The sequence below is a fragment of the Symphodus melops genome (assembly GCF_947650265.1).
Source record: "Symphodus melops genome assembly, chromosome: 20".
NCBI lineage: Eukaryota > Metazoa > Chordata > Actinopteri > Labriformes > Labridae > Symphodus > Symphodus melops.
Window position 1 is genome coordinate 20,210,724 of NC_136710.1, and position 18,027 is coordinate 20,228,750.

Consider the following 18,027-nt stretch of genomic DNA (forward strand, 5'->3'; position numbering starts at 1 on the left):
CAGAGAGAGAGACAGAGAGAGAGAGAGAGAGAGACAGAGAGAGAGACAGAGACACAGAGAGAGAGAGAGACACAGAGAGAGAGAGAGACACAGAGAGAGAGAGAGACAGAGACAGAGAGAGAGAGAGAGAGAGAGAGAGAGAGAGAGAGAGAGAGAGGGTCTCTCATCCCTGACAGGAGAAAGCAGTCTGCACTCGAAGGTGAAATGGATCATTTTAATGTGAAACCAAACAAGATTTCAACAGCTGTTCATTCACACTCAACACAACGATTCCAGAAAGAGTAAAACTAACATCAGCTCCAGGGACTCATCTGTGTCCTTGCACACAGCGTCGTATCATGTCAGGAAACAAAGACACATCAGATGTTCAGCATCGTGCCAGAAGCTTCAAACCCCGCCCACCCTTCTTTTTTTTAACTCAACGCCACGACCGAGACGCAGACAACTAAAGAAAAGAAAAAACAAAAACAATAAAAACTTCTGGAAAACATCGGAGACAGAACTACAAAAAGATTTTCTGACAGAACTAAGAAACACTTCACGCCGTTGTTACAAAAATATTAATCTTATTCAACGTCAAGCCGACATGGGGGGGGGGGGGGGGGCGTCTGAATGGGTCATGCAAGACGAGTTCCAATATATAATCTGCATCAATCATGGAGGGTTTGAGTGAAGATGCTGCTGGATATCTGATGAGTGGGTTTGTTTACAGGTCAGAGGTTAAACGGCGTGGTCAGGACGCCGTCTGATTGACGCGTGTGGACTTTACAAACAGGAAACAGATTAAGTTACTTTACAAAGTCGACCGCAGCATCTCATATCGATGATCATTAAAAAATAAAGCACTGGTTATATGTTTTCTGAGGCACACGTATGAGAGGACGATTCTTCTGCAGGGGGGGGGGGGGGTTAATTCTGAGGGGGAGGGGGCGGTGGGGCGGGAGGCATGCCAAAGGGGGGCATGCCCGGCACCCCCATCCCCATCATGGTGACAAAGTTGGAAGGGTCCATGGGAGGCGGGGGAGGAGGAGGAGCGTACATCATGCCCGTTGAGCCTGGAGGAGGTGGAGGGGGAGGTGGAGGGGCTCCGGGGGGCAGCGGGGGCTGGACGCCAGGGGGCGGCGGCACCATGGAGGGGGTACCCATGGGTGGAGGGGGCTGAGCTCCGGAGGCTGCAGGCTGCTGGGGCTGCTGCCAGTGGGGGCAGGGTGGCGGTTCCTGGACTGGACGTAGTGGTGGTGTCTGCAGGGGGGGGGGGAAGAGAGCAGATCGTTAGATGATGTCATCAGACGTAACGATCACTGATAGGTCAGGATGAGCCAACATGATGAACTTTGACCTCGGGTCGTCCAGAGCACACACGCGGTTTACACTGAGGAGTGGGATCTTACTCTGTTGCCACGGCAGCGGTGTACTGGTTGCCATACTGCTGGTTGGAGGTGGGGGTGGAGCCTGCTGTTGCCATGGTGGCAGGGGTCCAGAGGGTGGGGGAGGCGGCTGGCTGCTGGGGGGAGGAGGGGGAGGGGGCATCATGCTCATGGGAGGCGGCAGCAGACCTGAAAGCAACAAGTGAAAACAGTTAAGTTCATCCAAAGCTGAGACCTGGATCTGATCCAAAATAAAGAGTCCTCTCTTACCCATGGGGTGTCCATGAGGTCCTGGTCCCTGGCTCATGGGAGGAGGGGGGGGCTGCATCCAGGGGGGAGGCAGGCCGTGTGGGGTTTGGAGGCATTGGGGGGCCTCCCATGTTTGGCATGGGGGGAGGGTAGCTGTGAGGTCCTCCGTGACCCCCCGGTCCACCATGCATGCTGTGGTAGTTCCTGTTCTCAGAGGGCCCGGAGCTCATCCAGGGGGGGGCGGTTCTGTTGAACACACACGCAGGTGGATCAGGGTGTGAAGGTCTCAGACACTAACAGGACCGTGGGATCATGCATGATGAGGACTCACCTGTTGGGCCTGGCTGCTGTTGGGTCCTGAGGCTCGGGGCCCTCCTCCCTGGTTGCCCGAGTGTCCTCCCCCAGACGCAGAGGACCGGAGCCTCCCCCAGCTCGGCCATGAGGGACAGATACTCTTTGTCCATCCGGGCTTTGTCCTGAGCCGACTGAGGGGGCTCGCCGCCCGTCGCTCTGTGGGCAGCGAACGAGCTGCACAGACGAGAAGAAGTTAAGGAAGAAGCATAAAGACCTTCCAGCATGGTGAGAACACGCTCCGCTCCTCATCCTCACCTGGTGTATTTGCAGTCGGAGGAGATGTGTCCGGCTCCTCCACACTTGGTGCACAGGGTGGTGTGTTGGTGATGCTGCGAGGTTCAGCGTTCTGCCACGGACGAAGGATTCTGCAGAGACAGCATTTATTAGCAGAGGGATGTTAGAGGGGAGACGTGTGAAGGTAAACATGGATTTGTGTTTGTCACACTGACCTGTTGTCGTCTTCCCGCAGGGTGCCGTTCAGTCTGGCGAGCTCCCTCAGCTGCATCTTTCTCAGGTCGTTCTGGTCCTCGGGCGTCTCAATGCCTTGTTTCAGAATGTTACGGATCTGTGGACACAAAGGTGTCAGCGTCACTGAGCTGCTCTTCCCTCCACGCCCGGGTGACTGAAGGCTGAAAACAGCCCAGGTCGTCTCACCTGCTCCACGGCCTTCTTCACATTCTCCATGGTGTTGGCGGGTGACGAGGGCGTGCAGCGGCTCATTCCTCTCCTGGAAGCATCTGTCCATCTTTGCGGCCCACCTTCCCCTCCTTCACCGAGCCTTTCCCCGGATCATGATCTTGGCACAGCACTCCTTCTCGATGTTCTTCAGCGTGTTGCCTCTGAGAAAGCAGCCGAGAACAGAGTTAAACGCTGACTCCCGTTAAACTGTGGTGAAGCACGATGATGGTTCATGTCACATACCGCGGGCCGATCAGAAGACCCACAAAGTTGATTTCAGGGTACTCGTCCTGAGGGATCATCACTTTGTCGTTGACTCTGGTGGGCTGGAGGTCTGTAGGAGACACAAACATGAGCAAGGAACATCTCTCTGATCCTGAACTACAGGAAGTCCTGCTGGCTCAGGACGTTAACCAGTGAAGAAGTCCTACTTGTAATCTGCAGGAGGCTTGAAGTCGGGGTTCAGTCCGACCATCTCTGTGATGAGCGAGTGACGCTCCTCCTCGATCTTCTTGCGCGTGCGGTACTCTCGGGTGTTTAACCTCTTGCCCTCGCTGTTGTAGATGGGCTCCGGAGACGGAGACCTGGAACCGGACAACGACAAAAGACAAGAAACACGGATCATGGATACCTTTCAGGGAGTTGGGTTTTCTACACTCAAACAGGCTCCCTACGGCTAACTCAAACTCTTTTAAATGCTGCAGGACTTTTTAATCAAAGGGTGCTGAGGAGGTTCAATTTAAAAAGTCGAGGCTTAAATTTGGATTCACTGAGACTTGTGGCCAGTGCAAGAGAAAAAAGGAAGTTATGCATGAACTCTGCACTGACATCTTAAAGGCTTGAGTCCATTCTTTGATATGTTGAAGGGTAGAAAAAAAAGGGGGGGCAACCAATGCTGTTTGGTGGTAATTATGCCAATTCACAGGGAGGGGGGGCATCAACCACACAGAATAAAAAAAGATACACGGCCATAATTAAACCTGCATACAGGATTGTTGGCCTAAAGGAGAGGAAAGTGTGAGGTGAGAAAAAGAACCAGTCCTAAGCACAACGCTGGCTGTGAGGCTCGCTGGGTGTTGACGTGGAGGGAGGGGGTCCGTACCTCCCCCTTGGATGCTGAAAACCTGTGTCGCTGCGTTAAGGAGGCTCTGTGCTTGAAAAAGGGTTAGGCTGATGTGGGGTAATTTGGGTTAGAGAAAAGGAATTGAGATTAGATTATCCACCTTTTCCTACACTCTCCCAGCAGAGAGACACATCTGTATCCATGTGATGTGAAGAAAAAAAAAAAGTTTTTCCTTTAACTCTTCCAACGGTGACGACCTGAAACAGCCCTGTGCGTTGGTTGTGTCACATTAGGTCGGGGAGAGCTGTGTCTGATTATTGAGAGAAACACAGACGACAGGGACTCGAGCTAAGAAAGGTGAGGTTGTTCTCTTGTGACTTCTGTCCTGATATACGTGTTGTTCAGTCCGTTCAAAGTCGCCCTCCCACGCAACACTTCATTAAACAGTCAAACGCCCCGGCCCCGCCTTCATCACGTCTGCACCGGGTCTGGTCCAGTCTGAGCTCTCAGCTAACCGCCCAGCTGCCTCTCCTGTCCCTCTATGCACGGCTGATACGCTCCATAGCCCGCTGGCTCTCACAGGGACGCGTCCAGTGAGACGGTTTAGATGAACGGACTGAACAATATGTATATGTTGACAGCAGTCAAAGCCAGATCCTCGTGGATCTAAGAGCTGCCCAGGACTTTCCCAGAACTCAGACTATTCTGGATGTTTTGGACTCGGGGGAACTCGCCCCCCCCTGAGTGGAAACGTTTAAAACCACATAAAGGGGAGAAAGACGTGTGAGCAGCCACAAATCATTTATGTCTTTTTAAATAGTGACTGATGTGTTTTCATGTTTACTCAGCTAAACTCTCACAGGTTCAATGTTTGTGTGGAAAAGAGCCAAACTAAAAATGAAGCATGACAGATAAAGAGACCCAGACCTGTATCAGAGGGAAAGCTACACATCATATATCAGACACACAGAGCAGCGCAAACGTTTCAACTCCACTAAGCGACCCCCGTGCGTCTCTCCTGTCCTGCTTTACCATCTCAGCGTTACTCCGACCCAATCAGCTGGAGCCGGCTGATCCATTACAAGAACCAACGTTGTTTCAGCTGAAGCAGTTAAAAGTACAGAGAATGAGATCAGCCAGCTCTGTTAATCATTTTCAAATAATGAAGGTAAAGATGGGGCCGATGCGATGCTAACGAGATTCACAGATCAGTCATCAGAATGACATCGTTGATGGAGAGAGACGTTCAGACTGTTTTAATTTGAAAAGCTGATTGTTGTTTTTCCTGTTTGTGCATGAAGCACAAAGTTCAAACTATTTTATTGTTTCGCTCCTTCAATAAAACGTGGAACGCCGAGTTAAAAGGTGATTGTTTGAAAGGCACGTATCGGAGCGTCTGTAGTTAAAGGACTGACTGATTTTAAACGGAGCGACTCAGGAGGAAAAGTTCAACTTGTGTCCGTGCTGCGTTTGATTGGACGCTCTGATGAATGTCGATGTGACTGCCGACAGTCTTAAACAATCTTAAAGAAACTTTAGATGTTGAAAAAGCTGCAACACATGAAGCAACACTGAGGAGGCGTCTGATTTTAAAGTCACTGAACATACCCACCTGTACTTTACTGTTTATCTTTAAAGAAAAATCAGAACAAGAAAACTAGCACAAGAGCTAAAGCTAGCGTTAGCAGTGAAAAGACATTTATAAACATTGAAAGTGAATGAAGTGAAACTGTCCTCTAACTCTAGACTCAACACTGCCCCTTCCTTAAAGAGTGAGCTAGCTAAATGCTAACACTACAGCAGTCTGAGGCTCGGGCTAACAACCACACACAGAAATATATCTGAAAATCAACATTTGTCTTCCACAAAGTTTAAAGGTAGAGAAAGTGTTACTGTTCATGGGTTTAAATCTTTTTCCGACCTGTCCTCAGGGTTAACAGGGATTCCCAGGTCTCCTGTACGCAGTTTACGAGTCAGGTCTTCGATCTGCAGTTGGACTGGAAGAATTCAGGTTAGGAAAGAAAAACAAGGATGGAGAGAAATGTGGTTACCATGACAACATCAGAGAGACGACGCTCTGCACATGAGAGCAGCGTCCACTCAAACATTACTGAGGTCAAGAAACACAAAAACAGGATGAGTTTGTTCAATAAAGGGAGAGCCAAAGAGACCCCCTTACTGAGGATCAGAGGTGTTTACGTTAGCTTTTCTCACACAATGATTCAACATGGAAACATATCCCTTCATGTCTGCACCATGAGTCCTCTAAAGGCCGGCCCGTCATGCTTCACTTAGATGTTGAACGGCTGCACGTTTAGGTTAAGGGCTCCGGCATTTCAAGGACACATGGCGTCTAAAGAAACAAATCACTGATGGTTCTGTTTGTTCTGCATGTTTCAGGTGATCACAGTCTCTCTTTGCACGCCACAGGTCTAACACTGAGGGCCGCTGTGACACAGAGAAATCCATCAATCATCCCATGCACATTATGAAAGTCCCCCAAACACAGATTGACGGGTCAGTGAGAGGATTACTCTGGATTAGAGGGATGAATTCAGGCCCTGTGAACTTTCAAACACGCTGCTGTGTTTTATCTACTCGATGAGCAAAGGAAACCAAGTGTGACAGAGGGAGGTGGGCACAGATGAACGTTTACATACCAAAGAACAACCATTACCAATGAGTGAGTCAAACATCAATAACGATGTTGGTTATTGACAGAGAAAGGACTCGTCTGCTTCACAACGCTGAAGGCAGCGTGTTGGTGCTACACTGCTGCTGGAAGGCATTTCTGCTTATTAATCATCTGTCAGTTTGGCCTTATGAAGACACACCCACAACACTTTACTCGATGGGCTTTCAGAGTTGTTACGATACCAGCGAGGAAAACGTTTTCACGCCGCTGCTACACCTGGCCTGCGACGTGCAACACACGGAGGAGTAAGGTCGTTCTGCCCGATATAACAATGTGTGACGCTGTTTATGTGTGTACTCGCCATAGCTGTGAAGCTTCTGTAACGCTGTAATGAATACACGCCGATGAGATGCAATTTGTAAGAACGGAGACATCAGGCCTGTTCCAGACGCCATAATTAAGCTCCTGCATTCTGAATATGGTGGAGGCGTGCTGGGGGGACGAAGTAACCCCCCCGCTGTACCGTCTTCAGGGGTAGTAACAGAGGAGAGACGGGATCAGCTGAGCTGGCGAGGGAGCAGCCTGTGTGTAAGTGTGTATGTGGAGCTTCTCTCAGGCCGTACTTCCTAAACGCTCGGCTGCACGATGAATTCACCGACGGGGACATCGATGTTATGTTCTTAAATTATTTGACATCGCCTCCTTTAATTTCTCGTTTAAAATTAAAAACTATATTATCAGTTCCCGGAAATTAATCCTTCAAAACAAAAGCCCGCAGGAAGTTTCTGCCACATTGGAGGGTTAAAAGATGCTCCAAGAATAAAATGTTAAAAAGGCAAAGATGAAAGGAGTTCAGCTAAAATCTCCTCATCTGAAATGATGTCTGAAGTGATGCCACATAAAAATCTGTTGTTTTTTTTTAATAGTAAAATGGAGAGTTGTTTTGTCTTTTCGTTCTAATATTCATTATTTACATTAATCCTGATCAGGCCACAAATCGATCATAACCATAACATCCTTTTAGTTTAAAGACGGGTGATCGGGCGGTATCGGAACATCTCTGTTAAAAGCTTCTTTGTTCAATATGATTATTTTTAAACGGGCCAGTATTAAAGCAGATCAGAGAGTGATTCACATGTTGTGAGAGAATAGTCAAATGTTGGAAAGCCATTGAAGCAGCATTGCTCACACTCAGGAGAAACAGCAGCACACTTTAGCATATTAGGACAGTATGGGTAAACGCCTCCATGCACAAGAACAATACTGATGATGTGTTTGTGGTGGTGGTGGGGGGAGGGGGGGGGGGGGGGGGGGGGGTCAGGCAAAGACAGTGAGCAGTGACCTGCAGCTTGGGGACAGATAGCAGCAAGCAGTGGTGTTTAATCATCGAGCTACAACTCGTCTTGCTAATGGCTGCCCAGTCAGTGGTATGCAAACCAGAAGACCACATGACCCCCGTTAACATTTGACATCACATTAAAATCATTCATGATCATCAGGAGGAATTATTTTCTCTCAACAGTTGGAACAATTAGACATTCTTTCCAGTCTGTGTAACACGGCAGCGTTACAGTTAAATTTAATCAGAAATACGTCTCGTGTCTTTTACAGTTCTAACTGTTGGGAATTCAGAAAACAGGAAACAACATTTACAGTGATGTGTGAGAAAACTAGAAACTCAAACTGATGTGGGACACATTATTCAACATAACTGCATTTATCATTCAAATAGCATGATGGAACAACAGCAGGTACTGATTGAATATTTACCTATATAGGCTCTCTCTTGGTCCCGGGTCAGGCCGGGGGGAATGACAGTGGGCATACCCGGAATGACCGTCTTCTGATCGGGCGTCTCGCTGCTCCAGCGACTCTTCTTCCTTTGTTTTTTTGAAAAATCTACAGAGAGAAAAAGAAAGGAATTAAAAATGTCACTCCTTTTTGTTTGCTTTTACTCATGCCCGCACCTTAACCCCCTAATGCTGTTTATATCGGCCTTTATGCACTACTCCACTTTATTCTGTTTGATATCAGGTCTCATACTATATCTTATCCAGAGCACTGCGGTCTGTTATTCTTTCACTATTTGTTTATAAAGCTCGAGTACATATTTAGTCTCTTCTATTATCTGCTATGCGCCACTAACACTTTATTATTTAGTATCTGCCTACTTGCACATAGCTTTAAATGTATACATCTATTCCTTATTTACTAAACTATAGTTTTGTTTACATCTTTAGTCCGATCACTGTCCATTTATACCTTCGTCTGTATTTACATCTTGGCACTTTAGTCTTTGATTACGTTATTAAAGTTTTTCAATTTAATTTAATGAGAACGGTAACAGGACATGATCTACAGGTAGCACAACAGGCTGGATTACTCCAGTTCAGATGATGTTAATTTAATTTAGGGTGAACTCTCACCCCCCCCCTCCCCCCCCCCCCTCTACGTCTTATAAATGACGTCATTATACAACATGCATGGCTTTAGGTTACTATGAAGCGTGCTTAGTTTAGGCGGACTCAAAAGAAGGTAGAGTCTGGTTCCGCATCGGTACCCCCTAAGAGAATAGTACCAAGTAAATAAGACAGACGCCTTGTTTATGTTTAATTCCTAAGCTCTGACGGTGGAAACGCCACTAACCGATACCGAACCGGATCACATGGTGGAGACGGGTCCGTAGTCTCGGGGGAGGGGGGGGGGGTTCGGAGCTGAAAGCTACTGATGTGGTTCATCAGCTTTAATCTCATTCATGTGGGTTTTTAAAAAAAAAATACAAAACAATGTAACTGCGCTTTTCATAAAGATCTTAAAAAGCGCCGATGCCACGTTGTGTGACGTCACCTGTACGTCTCGGTTGCTACACAGCTAGCTAGCTAACGTTAGCACCTCAATAACACTGGGCTGTCTCCATTTCGTGAGTGTTAGCCACGTTAGCACATTAGCTCGCTAACGTTAGCCGACGGTTTGTAACGGTTACCAACGGCCGCTCGAGACACTCACCTGCTGCGCTCGCGACCGACGGTTGTTGCTGCTGCTGAGGCACCTGGGCAGCAAACCCAGCCGCTGGGTTGAACTGTGGGAAGGCGGCGGTCGGCATCGGGGGCTGAAACACTTGCATGGCCGGGAAGGACGCTGGCGGGCCCGGTGTCGGCATCAGTCCGTTTCCCGCTCCGGGCCCGGCATCGAACCCGCGTTTCGCGCCGATGCTCGGGTGCAACTTCCCCAACGGAGTTGCGTTTGCTCCCGTCGCCATTCTCGGAGTACACTCGCCTTTAAACGTCTGTAATGTGTTTATTAATTTAAAGTTATTAATAAAAATGTGCCCTTACAGGTTAAACTTCTCAAAATGGCGCCGTCGAGAAATCCACAAAGGGACGACTCCTCGGCCGTAGCTTCATCCGCTGAAGTAAAACGCGATTCTATTGGCCAGACTAAGCCCCTCCCATTTAAAGTGATTGGTGTAATAGAATCTGTCGTTACCCTCATTCTTTAAGCCGATTGGTGGACATTACTATCGATCCTGTTTTTGAGCTACTGAATGCTTTGCATAAACTCATTTACCCATCGATAAATATATCTATGCATTAAACCCACCGCTCAGAAATGACCTATAAAGAAACTATCACTTTATTTTTTTTAAATATATTTCTGTAGGCCGGATTCCCCACAGCTTCTACCCAAGCTGCTGAAAGACTCGTAACACCGGAGGAACTAATAAAACATTCATATAGCGATTTCTATATACCCAAAGACACTTTGACAAAAAAACCAACAATCAAACAAAACAATCAAAGTAAGGGGGAAGGATGGTAGTTAGTGATTGTGATTAGTGAAATACTGCAACCCACACCTCAGCTTAATAACCAAACAGACAGCTGACAGCTTTTGCACACAGTGCAAAACAATGTACAATATTAACCTCAGTAAAAACACTGAAGTGATATGTGGAAACAAATCTGTTGAATAATATCAGTGTGTGCAATAATAGATGTACAACACTCACAGGACAAGAGAACATAGAACAACAGGAACTTTTATCCCTCAAACGAACAAATGATCCCGGTCCAGTCAACGGGTTGGGAACCGGAAGGTTGCCGTTTCACGTCCTGATGTGGACCATCAGTTGGGGAGCTGTGCCAGGATTGTTGAGGTGCCCTCGAGCATGGCACAAATTCCCCAACTGCTCCGGTGAGCCCTCAGCACAGAAGCCCCACTCGAACGTGTCTTGTGTGTAACGTGTTAGAGAAGTGGAGAGCAGAACTTCACTCAGGGATTAAAAAAGTATTTAAAATTAAAGAATAAAAATCACAGGTCTATTCAGGTAAATATACTCATTTATTCCGTTACAGAGCACACGTCAGTCTAGCCTCTTGGAAACTGACTTCTGAGATCAAATTGGACTCATCATAACCACTAGGCCACCGGCGCCACGAAACGGGTCGTATTTTTATTGACTAGTTGTGACTTTTTTTTTTCCTTTCAGTGAGACAGGAAACCCAAACACACGTATGAGTATTAAGTCACTGAAATGGTTAGATATCAAGACAGACACAAAAAGCATCGGAGGTCATTTTAATCATGAAACTAAATTGTTTAATATGAAAGTCAACACTTATTACAACAGTGAAAGTGATTTCTTTTTATAACTGATGTGTCAACCATCACAAAAACAACATGGTCAGGGTGCGTGGAGGACGCACGTCATCAAAAGAAGTTCACAAAAAGGGTTGATATTACTTCGTCACAGAAAGGAAACCATGTTTTTATAACTACTGTGCAGATCCATATTTTATAAAAGAGCGACAGTTCACAAGTTAAACATGAAGCGGACAGTATTCTATGATCTTTAGCTTCACATAAGCAACATGTCATAGAAGGCGTTTTCAGACCAGGGGTTCAACCGCCAACAAGTTTGATTTTTAGAGTCACAACGCTGGATGTTCAAACTAACCGTGGGCTAAGTTTCAGATCAGGAGGTAATCATGTGTCGGAGTAATCCCAGGATGAGTCTGCAGAGGGCGCTAAGCAGCTCGTCCTGTAAATCATGTCATAGATATGAGAAGAGTTTCAGCACACGGCTGTAAAACCTCTCAAATAGACTCTTCTCTCCCAGAGCAGGAGAGCAGCCTTCCCCAGGCAGCCCTGCAGCGTTCTGCCCCTCCCCCCTCCTCCCCAGGAAGGCTTACAGAGAGCGGGCCAATCAGAAGCGAGTGGGGGGGGGGGGGGGGCTGTTTTGTGACCTCAAAAACGACCTTGAACCCCTCAAGTCTGAAAACGCCTGGTTTGAACTTGTAAAAAAACAAAAAAAAAACACTTAAATGCACAGAGAAAGAAACGTCTTCATTTTAACCCTTGAGGTGAGTTTCAACTGAAACTGGAGCAAGTTTTCCCGTTTTCTCGCTGAAGTTTGACGGTGGATTATTTGGGTTTGTTGACGGTATTTATTTGCCCGTTCTCAAACACAGCGTTTATGTGAAGTCCTGTTTGGGCTCATAACACTTTAAGTCACCTTCTCCGCGATCGAACACGTCGGGTTGTCACAACACCGGAATCTGAAATTCAAGATGTGATTCTTGTAAAAAATAAAAACAAATAAATCTAAAAAAAAATCAACACCTGTTGTGTTGCCATGGCAACAAAAACAGAGGTCTGAGACATCCCATAGTTGCTGACGTCCGGATTTTAATAAATAAAAGGATGAAGACAAACTCCTGCACACGATGACTGAAGATCAGTGTTTCAGTCTTTTAGAAGGTCTCGGTCTCGGTGGATTCTGGATTTTTTTTTTTTTTTTTTTTTTAAATCAGGACCAGAGAAGACCACCACTGATCGACTATTTCTCCAGGTCATCTCTGTGATTCTTTCTAAAAGAACAAATTAAATTCATTCAAGGTTTAATGTAAATCCTCCGGGTACAGAGACAACGTTCCCGGCGAGTGACGGCTCAGGTTTTCTTGCCGGTCACAACTTTCTTATTAAAGCGCTACGAAGCCCAAACAGATTCTAATGCAACAAACGGGTCCAAATAATGTGAAGTATCGCTGCATCGTCTTCGTGTGTAATTCACACGTGATCTGCTTTATAGTTTGAAAAACACCTGAAAACATGCAATAATGTGACTCGTCTCTACAAACTAAGTCTTCCTAATCAACATGTAACTACACTCGTTAAGAAGGTCATCGATAAAATCAGCAACATCTAAAAAAAAGAAAAGAAAGGCGAGACTATCTCAAAGCTGCACCAACAACAACAACAACACAGGAAGAAGACAAAAGCTTGAAGGATTTACTGCAGTCGTGATTTAACCTGGAATGACTCATCAGAAGCGGATTGAAGTTCTCACAGCTCAGACGCTTCACATGCAGAGATCTGACAATGTTTCATATCAACGGCACTTCGGCTGTCCTACCCCCCCACTACAAGTCACCAAGCTCTCCCCAGGTTTCATGGGACAAGAATCAGTAAGCATATCGTGCCCGCTCAGCTGCCTGATCCCGCGGAACCTCGTAGGTAGAACTTCTCTGCAGGGCGGCCACCGGGGAAAGGCGCGAGCGCTCGTATGTGTATCCATCTGCCTCGGCAGGGACTCTCCGAATCGGACTCCGCTCACGGGGGTAATATGAGGAGACGGGGGCTGGTGGAGGAGGGAAGGGAGGGCACTCGTAAAGGTCGTGGCTAGAGGGGGGCAGACGCTCCCTGGTTAAACCCGTGGAGGAGGTTGTAGGAGGAGGCGCGGGGACAGCGCGGCGATCTTCAAAATAACTGGCCCTGTACTTCTCGTAGTAGTCCACGCCGCCGTACGGATCCCGTTCCTCGTAGGGCGACCGTCGCATGGGATAGGGAGGTACCGCGCCATAGAATGAGCTGTTAGTCCTGTAAGCTGCATCGCTGCCGTACATCCGAGCCATGCTATGGTCAGCACCGGCGCTAACGCCGTAACCCGGGGGCGGCCCGTATCTCATTGCACTCTCGTATCCCGTGCCCCGTCTGTACCCTGCCATGGCGCTGCTGTGAGCGGCACCGCGTGGAAAACCATGAACAGGAGCGTAGCCTGCGCTGTAATCTGGCTCGCCGCTGAAGTCCGGATGATAACCCCTGCTGCGACCACGCCCGCCGAATCTCGAGGCATCGTATCCATCAGAGTTTGGCTCTGAGCCGTTTCTGTGGTAGCCATTTTGGTCTAGAGGGCACTCTTTGGACCAGTGGCCTTCCTGCCCGCAACGATAACAACCCGATCTGTCTCCCATTCCCGGCGCAGTACGCAGGCGGCTAGTCGAAAGCTTCACGCTCATCAGTTTGCCTTTAAAAGAAAAGACCCGCATTGATTCCAGATCATATCTGTCACATTTTTCTGCTTGGAAAAAAAAAAAAAAATTCCTAACAAAACCAGTCTTCTAAACATTTCCTCCCAAAACAGCAAGAAAGCAGAAGTTGAAATTTCCATTAAAGCTGAAATCCGTAACTTTCCGCACGTTTCTCTCCGTAAACGGCGCTCGTGCGGCGTTATTCATTCATCCTGCAAAGAACACAGGTTGATGCCGACTCGTTTGAAACACGCACTAAGACGTTTGCATGACGACTCTCCGTGTCCGTGCAGCTATGAGGGTTGCTATGGATACGCACGGAGCAGAGATTAATTAAAGGTTAATGAAAGCGTGCGTGGGGGCGGCTTTCCTTCGCTGCTCGGTTTGAATTCCGACTTCAACACGACAGACTTACGGATGCCAGCTTTAAAGTAAGTAATCATGGCTGCCCTTCATCTTACCGTTTACTTACCTGCAATGAATCCAAAACTTACCCATCAATTCACAAGTTTAGAATTTCATATTCTTGATATAATTTGTTGAACGTAAAAGCCTGAGAGTTCACCTTTAAACGCCGTGTTGTCTAACTGATTAATGACCTCCATGGCGTCCTCCATTCGCTCCATGTGAACAAAAGCGTAGTTCTTAACTATGTCACACTCCAACACGGCTCCAAACTCCTCAAACTTGGCCCTCAGCTCCTGGTTGGTGCAGGCGATGTTCCCCACGTGGAGCTTCGCCGATCCTCTCGACTTGCCCCGGCTCAGCTCGACGTTCATTGGCTGACCGTTGAGCTCGTAATGATGGAGGTTACTGATGGCTTCCTCCGCCTCCGCTTTGTCGTCCATGTGCACGAAGCCAAAGTTCTTGACGATGGTGCATTCTGCGATCTTCCCGTACTGGGAGAAGAGAGAGCGCAGTTCATCTGATGTGGTTTCCTGGGCCAAGTTCCCGATGAATATTTTCACCATGTTGGAGCGTTCGAGTCACTAGAAGAGGAGAGGAACATGTTACACATGAACATATCAGACATGTCCTGTGTGAATGTGTGTGTGTGTGTGTGAGTCCCGACTGTCTGCACCAGTGGTGTCCAAACTTTTTTTCTTGCGGGCCAAAATTGTCTTGTTAGAATCGCTCACGGGCCACAGGGTTTTTTGTTTGTTTGTTTTTTAAATATTTGAAGGAACTTTTTGAACTTTGACCTCTTCTTCAAAAAATAATGTAAATACACAAAAACTAACTGCAGTGGGAAACTGTTGTGTTCTAATTTTTTTGGGAAGAATAGTCAGGCTTTTATAGGTCTCCCTCGCTAACATGAAAAAGAAAAAAATAACGAAATATGCCATCTGATGAGGCCTGGGGCCAAAGTCTTCTGATTCTTCGATTTGAAGTCAAGGGCCACAAATGGCCCCCGGGCCACACTTTGGACACCCCTGGTCTACAGTGAGGGAGAAGCTGAAGTCCTGCTGGCTGTGTTGTTGTCAGAGCTGTGTTTACATGGTTAATGTGGGATCAATAAAGATACATATCGTTTTTTAAACCCTGCATGGTTTTGTGAAAGGCGCCCCTTAAATAAAATGTATTATTGTTATTTTTTATTACACAACACACTGAAGACTTCAGAGCGTGTCTGCAGGATGCACTGCACAGAGCAGCTCATCTCAGGGTGTCTCAGAACCGACCAGTGGATCTGTTCATGAGTCCAGACTTCAGGATCTCCTCCAGTCATCTGTGAGACTGGCTGAATTTACTGTTGCTACATTACATGAGACGATAACCAGGGAAACCAGTGAGTGACGTCAGATGGGGCCCTTTAGAGTGCTCATGCTGTGGTTTTAAGTTGGTCAGTCTTCAGGGGGGCCCAAACACTTAACCGTCTGTAAACAGGTGACCCCTCTGTAACCTCTCACGTGCTGCGCGTCATGATTAGCCTCGTGCTCAGCGAGCTGCTTTAATCTCCTCTGTCAGATTCAAACTCTCCTCTGTGTGAATCACTGTGAGCTTTATTGTGTCTGCAGCGACGTTACGTAACGAGCGTCTCCGGAGCACGCAGTTAGCTTGTTAGCTTAGCCTTCACATCCAGTTTGACAGACACGTCATGTCTTTGATTCAACGATAATAACCGTAATACCCCGGATGAAGAGTCTGCTTCTGTCATAACGGCGTGTTTTGGGTAAATGTAAATAAAGAAGAGCGTGAATTCTTACCTCGAAAAGCTGGTAGCTTCAGTCTGAAACGATGAACACCGGGCTGCGTCCCTATAAGAAGCTTCTTCTTCTTCGTTGGATTTGATTGGCGGTTTGCAAACTAGCCTAAAGGTGGATTACCGCCACCTGCTGGACTGGAGTGTGTGTGTGTTGGAGTTTTATTCTCTGATTTAATAGACTGGTGTAGTTTCGATTCCTAAAACCAGGAAGTGAGTTAGCATTTTAGCGCCGTGGTTCTGACCTCTAAAAGTCTAAATGTGGATTTTGAATGTGTTTGTGTTTAGACTGAAATAAGGTCTGTGGTTAACACAAGCTGAAAAGATGATGATGTTTTGTTAGACAAGATAAACTACGTTAGCTAAGACCCCACATGTGAATTTTAAAGTTTTTACACGTACTTTAAACGGCGGTTGCTAACGAGTAGCTAACTGAAACTACAGTGGTTGTCATGGAGACATTACACGTCATCACACCGGGAACTCTCTCACTAATCCTCCTTACAGCCTCTAGTCATGTTTTTCAGTGCTCTTGTAAATATTAGGTTAATAAACAATTTATTAAGCTAACGTTTAGCTAGCTTGTCAAATCCACAGATTAGATCGATGAAGCATAGCGATCGTGACGTCATTATAAACCGACTGCGCTGTAGTTAGCTTGTAGCATAACGTTAGCTTTTTACTTCTCTCAGCTGCATTAACTCTTCAAACTTCATATAAATGATGTTCATCTGTAAAGATTATCAGCTGAACTAAACAGCATCAGAAACGTGTGTTTGACACACAGATTATTTTCTGCAATGATCCAAAATCCAATGCAAAAATCTCATAGGCGAATTTTCGAAGGAACCACCGGCGCCATTGTTTCGTGTTGGCCGACAAAAATACGTCATTACTACACTAGTCTATAAAAACATATGTTCTATATATATCTATGGCTGGATCTTAAGTCCCTTATTTGCAGTCTCCTCGGTCCTCGGTCCTCGGCTGAATCGGAAGTAGTTCCAAAGCCGCCATGTTGAGGATCGTCCCAAAGCTCTTCTAGTGAACGGAGGAGAGAGGATCGAGGAGGGAGGGGGCAGATCCAAGGAGCGATGACCGAGGAGACACGAGAGCTGACTTCACGGAAGTGCTGCAAACAAGACACTTGAGATCCAGCCTATCCCTGCGTCTCACTTCCCTTATTTGCAGTCTCCTCGGTCCTCGGCCGAACAGGAAGTAGTTCCAAAGCCGCCATGTTGAGGATCGTCCCAAAGCTCTAATAACGAACGGAGGAGAGAGGATCGAGGAGAGAGGAGGCTGATCCGAGGAGCGATGACCGAGGAGACACGAGAGCCGACTTCACGGAAGTCTTTTCACTGACAGACACGCCCCCTTCTCGTATATCACTCAGTGATTGGACGCTGCACAGGATCAGACTTCAGTGAAACAGAGTTTAATAGGGGAGAAAAGACGGACATTAAAAAGAGGCTAAACGGAGCGTGGGACATTTAAACAGATGATGAACATCAGTGAGTTCGTAAAGAGTCGGTCTCAATTCAATTCAATTCAAAAAACTTTATTTGTCCCCGGGAGGCAATTCAGTGCACACAGAGCAGCAAACAACGACAGTGCAACTATACAAAAACATTTAACCTATCAACAAGAATAAAGTGTAGAAAAACGTAATAAATGCTAAATAACGCTAAAAGTAGCTCTGTGCTCCGACCGGTCGACCACACGAGCAGCGATCCAGAACCGGAATCCAAACGACCCGGAACCGGAATTCTGTGATGAGCTGGGATTGAAAAGAGTCTGACGTGAAGATTAACAAACAAATATGAAGCTCTACAACTTCTATCAAATCAATACATCCTTCATCTTCATCATCCCTCACACTGTTTGAATGTCTGATGATGATGATGAAGGTCTGATCCCTCACACTGTTTGAATGTCTGATGATGATGATGATGATGAAGGTCTGATCCCTCAGACTGTTTGAATGTCTGATGATGATGATGAAGGTCTGATCCCTCAGACTGTTTGAATGTCTGATGATGATGATGAAGGTCTGATCCCTCACACTGTTTGAATGTCTGATGATGATGATGATGATGAAGGTCTGATCCCTCACACTGTTTGAATGTCTGATGATGATGATGATGAAGGTCTGATCCCTCACACTGTTT

General features: G+C 46.8%; 1 protein-coding gene across 1 annotated transcript; it reads right to left on the minus strand.

Moving 5' to 3' along the window:
- Positions 1-193: 193 nt before the first annotated feature.
- LOC306841819 (splicing factor 1-like) lies at positions 194-15,998 on the minus strand. Its single transcript, XM_079371821.1, is given in 22 exon segments — positions 194-1,197; positions 1,199-1,242; positions 1,392-1,556; positions 1,638-1,719; positions 1,721-1,855; positions 1,857-1,862; positions 1,948-2,028; positions 2,030-2,144; positions 2,226-2,287; positions 2,290-2,335; positions 2,420-2,535; positions 2,625-2,663; positions 2,665-2,688; positions 2,690-2,757; positions 2,760-2,809; positions 2,892-2,971; positions 2,973-2,982; positions 3,080-3,232; positions 5,633-5,708; positions 8,117-8,245; positions 14,222-14,645; positions 15,864-15,998. Coding segments are annotated over 21 exon segments (2,175 nt in total). The 5' UTR covers positions 14,628-14,645; positions 15,864-15,998; the 3' UTR covers positions 194-909.
- Between the last annotated feature and the right edge of the window lie 2,029 nt (positions 15,999-18,027).